The sequence below is a fragment of the Manacus vitellinus genome, unplaced genomic scaffold, assembly GCF_001715985.3.
Source record: "Manacus vitellinus isolate BGI_N305 unplaced genomic scaffold, ASM171598v3 scaffold_170_pilon, whole genome shotgun sequence".
Lineage (NCBI taxonomy): Eukaryota > Metazoa > Chordata > Aves > Passeriformes > Pipridae > Manacus > Manacus vitellinus.
The window spans coordinates 20,247-24,974 of NW_021939198.1; the positions used below are offsets into that span (position 1 = coordinate 20,247).

At 61.3% G+C, this 4,728-nt stretch overlaps 1 protein-coding gene across 1 annotated transcript; it reads left to right on the forward strand.

Annotated features, from left to right (window-relative positions):
* Positions 1-149: 149 nt before the first annotated feature.
* LETMD1 (LETM1 domain containing 1) lies at positions 150-4,468 on the forward strand. The gene is made up of 8 exons (XM_029958859.1): positions 150-303; positions 406-536; positions 705-791; positions 1,536-1,703; positions 1,789-1,890; positions 2,332-2,484; positions 2,732-2,828; positions 3,285-4,468. The coding sequence occupies exons 1-8, from the start codon at positions 216-218 to the stop codon at positions 3,353-3,355; spliced, it is 897 nt and encodes a 298-aa protein (XP_029814719.1). The 5' UTR covers positions 150-215; the 3' UTR covers positions 3,356-4,468.
* Positions 4,469-4,728: the final 260 nt, after the last annotated feature.

The window sequence follows — 4,728 nt, forward strand, 5'->3', positions numbered from 1 at the left end:
CCCAGGCCCCGCTCTCCCCCCAACCCTGGCCCGGGGGGGTCCCAGGTCTTCCTCACCTCTCCGGGGGGCTCCCAGCACCCCCTCACCTCTCTGGGGACATCCTGGGCCCAAAGCTGACCTGGGGGCGGTGGTGCAGGTGCCAGGTGTTCAGGTCCCAGGAACGTCCCCTCTCCTCCCGGGCCACCTCCCGGGCCCTCGTGGCTGCCGTGGCCGCCATGGCCCGGAGGGTCAACGCCAGGTACGAGCGTTACCTGGAGAGGAGCTTCCCCAGGTTCTACGTCCTGTACAGCACCTTCACCTCAGGTGAGGCCCGAGGGGGAGCCCAAAAGTGGGTCCCAGGAGGTGGGATGTATCCTGCTGCTCCAGGTGGAACAGCGACAGCAGCAGCACCACCCCCGGATTCAGTGCTCTGTCCAACAGGAATCCAGGCGCTGTTCCTGGAGGTGAAGGAGATCGGCAGGATCAGATTCAGGATGTCCCGGCAGCGGCTGAAGGTGCAGCAGCTCCCGTACCGGGACATGGAGCGGCTGCGCCAGGTGAGCCCCCTCCCCATGGAAAAGGGCTGGAAATCCTGGGGGATGCACCCCCTCTGCCTAAACACAGGGACTGGGAGCTGCAGCCACCGCTGGGGCCGTGAACTGCAGGGACTCGCAGGGGGTTTGGGGGGTTTGGTGTCGGATCCTGACTCTCTCCTCCGTCTGGAGGCAGTTCCGCAGGGACGCGCTCAAGGCCATTCCCATTGGGATCATCGCCATCCCACCCTTCGCCAACTTCCTGGTCATCGTCCTGATGTGAGTACTGGGGTCCCTGACCCCCAGATTCCAGGGAATTGGGGTTTTCAGAATGAAGAATCCGACCACCCTCTCCCTGTCAGGACAAACACCCAGATCCTGAGGAGCCGGGTGCTGGATTTGCTATCCTGGCTTCTGGGGCCATTGTCTTACCCAAAGAAATCATGGAATCAATTAAAATAATTTAATAAAAGAACTATCAGAGAGACCCTCCCTGGAGTGTCCTCAGCCACGGGCACCTCCATGCACAATCCCTTGGAGTGTCCCTGTCCCCACCAGCTCTTCCGGAACCAGGATAAATCCCCACTAAATCCTGGGATTTTGCAGCTCTGCTGCCCCTCCTGGGGCTCCCAGTCCTGGTTAATGTCCTTGTCTGTGACCTCAGCTCACGGGGGACATGAGGGAAGGCTCTGTAGGGGCCAGGCTGGATATGTGGGATCAGTGGGATCAGGCTGATGGGGTGAGGTCCTGCCCTGGGCTCCCCACGGCCCTGTGGAATAAAATGGAACGCTCCAGGCTGGGGGCAGAACGGGAAAGGACCTGGGGGGGCTGGACATGAGGCCACAGGCACCTGGCTTGTGTCAGCCACAGCGTGGGGACACGGCCAGCGCTGGCCTTGGCAGCGCCCAGGGCTTTCCTTGGCCTCCTCCACAGCCCAGACCCCACCTGCCCCATGCCCCCTGTACCATTCCCTCCCTCAATCCATCTCTCCTCTCTCACCCCAGGTATTTCTTCCCACGGCAGCTCCTGATCCGCTACTTCTGGACGCCGCAGCAGCAGCTGGAATTCCTGGATGTCTATGATTCCATCCGGAGGGACTCATACCCGGGCGTGGTGCAGAGCCTGGCGCTGGCCGCGCAGTCCCTGCCCGAGCCCCGGCCCCGGGAGCTCCTGCAGCAGCTCTGCTCCCAGGTACATCCCCCTCGGTCACACCATCACCCCTTGGGGGGGTTGTCACCTGGCAGAGGTGTCACCTGCCCTCCTGGGGCTCTTGCAGGTGCAGGGAGGTGCCCGGCCCCGCCTGGCCCAGCTCTTGGCCGTGAGGAGTTTGTTCTCGGGGTCTCCACTGGTGCTGAACAGGCTCCAGGTGGATCATGTGGTGAGTCCAGCTCAGTGCAGGTGCTGCCCTGCTCAGGTGTGCCTCAAACTGGGGTTCTGTGCCCCAAAACCAGTCCACGTGTGGATGAAAAGCTGGACAGGTGGCCCTGAAATCCCCCCGTATCCTGGGCTTGTCCCCATCCCATGGGCAGCAGGCGAGGGGGGCTCAGGTGAGACCCCACCTGCAGTGCTGCCTCCAGCTCCCAACATCAGGAGGACATGGAGCTGCTGTGAGTGAACCCAGAGGAGGACTGTGGGAAGGAATTCCTCCCTGTGAAGGTGGGGAGGCACTGGGTGGGATTTCCCAGGGAATGCCCCATCCCTGGAAGTGTTCAAGGCCAGGCTGGATGGGCCACTCGGGCGGGTGGCAGTGCTGTGGGTCCCACTGCTGTTTCAGGAGGGGTTGGATATCACCCAGGTGACCTTCCCCTGTGTCTTGCAGAGGGCCCTGAGCCAGGTGCTGTTCCTGACCCCCCACTTACCGGCCGTTCTCCTGCGGCATCGCCTGCTGAGCCACATCCTGGAGATCCGGCACCTGGACCGGGCCCTGCTGCGCCTGGGGCTGGGGCAGCTCTCTGAGGAGGAGCTGCGAGCGGTGAGGACCCTCAGCACCCCATCCCAGGGCTGTGTCACCCCAGGTGTCACCTTGGGGCACAGGGGGGTCCCCCAGACCCACCCTGGGTGGGTGGCGGTTGCCCTCTCCTGAGAAGTGTTCTCCCAGCCTGTTTCCCACATTGGGATCACACCTGGAGCCACACCCGGGCCCCTGCTCGTGCCATGGCAGGATCCTGGTGTGATGCTGGTGCTCCACGTGCCCACCCCGACCATCTGTGTCCCCCTAGGCCTGTTACCTGCGTGGGCTCAACTCCACTCACCTGGGCCGGGCCGAGTGCTGGGCGTGGCTGGAGCAGTGGCTCCAGCTCTCCTGTGAGCTCCAAGGTACCTGCTGGGGGGACACACACACAGCGGGGCCCCCCGGCTTCTCTGGGCACAGGGAGTGTCGCTCCTGGGGAATTCTGGGGTGAAAGGGGGACTGCGTCCCGCTCTGGGCTGCCAGGTGTGCCTGTCCCACAGAGCTCTGGTGGCAGATTCCATCCCCAGGGGAAAGAAAATGGGAATGGGAGGGAAGTGGAGTGCCCCCATGCCCATCCCAGTGCTCCCAGTCTTCCCAGTTCTCATCCCAGTGCTCCCCTAATGCCCAGTGTCCCCTATGTCCACTCCTGTGCCTGCTGCAGGGCCCTGATCTACTCACTGCCCATCCCATGCCCATCCCAGCACCCCCAATGTCCCCCAGTGCCCCTCCCATCCCGGTCCCAGCACTCCCAGTCTGCCCAGGGCTCCCCTGTGCCAGTCCCAGTGCCCCCAGTCTCCGACCCTGATCCCGTGTTCTTCCAGCTTCCGAAGCTTCTCTCCTGGCCCACAGCATGGTCCTGCTGTCCCTCAACTACAGCCGGCCCTCAGAGTGATGGCCCTGTGCCCCTCACCCGGCCTGGTGCCCCTCACCTTGGCCCTGTGCCCCGACCTGGTGATCCCCAGGCTGGTGCTGCCGAGATCCGGGCGCTTTGCTGAGCCAGCGCCGGGTCCTCACTCCCCTCGGCGCCGTCGGGAGCAGCTGCTGCTCCAGGGCCGAGCACGACCAGGAGACGTGGCTTCGTTATCCCAGTTATTAACTGCATCCCGCTAATTATGGGAGACAGAGGGTGGCTCCCTGGCCCGGGGACGGTTCCGTCGGATCCAGGGACTTTGTGCCGGAGGCTTTTCCCTTGTTTCTTTTCTCCACTGGACAGTCTTAAATGTAACCCCCCACCCCGAAGGGTTCAGAAACGGCCCCAAATCCCCCCTTGGAACCCCCTAAATCCCTGTAAGACCTTCCCAGGAGGATTCTGGGGGTTTGTCTGTCCGGAGCAGGCAGAGGGAGGGAGGGGTCAGGGCTGGGAACATCCCCGAGGGGGGTGGGAAGGGCCGAGTGGGGGGTCCCCAGGCTGCCTCCTCCAAATTCAGCCTCGTTGGAGCTAATTAGACCTTTCCACCTCTGTGTTTCCCACTGGGCAGTGGCGGCTCCGGGGGCTTCAGGGGGTTAAACCTCCCCCTCCACCCCTCCCTGCATGAGGAATTCCCGAACTTCCGAGGTTTATTAAAGCCCAAAGGAATCAGCGGCTTCGGTGTCTTTTGGGAGGGGGCCTTGGTGGCGCTCTGTCCCTCTGGGAGGGGACACTGGGAATGGGGACACCTGGAAAATGTCCCTTTTGAAGCATTTTTGGGGTATAAAGTGGTAGGACATTCCCCCCCTTCTCACTGTTTTTTGGGAATTGGTGACTGCTCCCATGAGGAATTCACTGTGAGGGGATTTAACCCCCTTAAAGCCACAACTCACCGTCCAATTTAACCACTTCTTTTTCAACTTAAATACTCCTTTTAAATACAGCGTTATGCAGGGCAGAAAAGGCTGGGGAAAATTAGTAGTATTGTGGAGAAGCTTTGGATTCACAACATTTGGGAAACTAAAAATGAGAAAGCCAGTGGGAGCTGGGAGGGGGGTGGGGACACACCCAGATTTCAGGGAGCAGGGGACTTAGAAGCACAGGATTGAGCAGGACCCAGCGTTAGTGTGGATTAAATCCAATAAAAGTTATATTAAAAGGCAAAGATCCCCTCAGGTTGCCCCAGGAACAGCGAAATCTGGGTAAAAGTAGAATAAATCCTGTTACTTCTTGCCTTTTTGGGAAGCATCATCTGTCCCCACACCAGGGGATCCATCGGGAGCTGTCACCACCTCTGGGACACGGGGCTGTGGGGAGCAGGGGGGCTGTGGGGATGGAAGCTACAGGAAATAGGGATT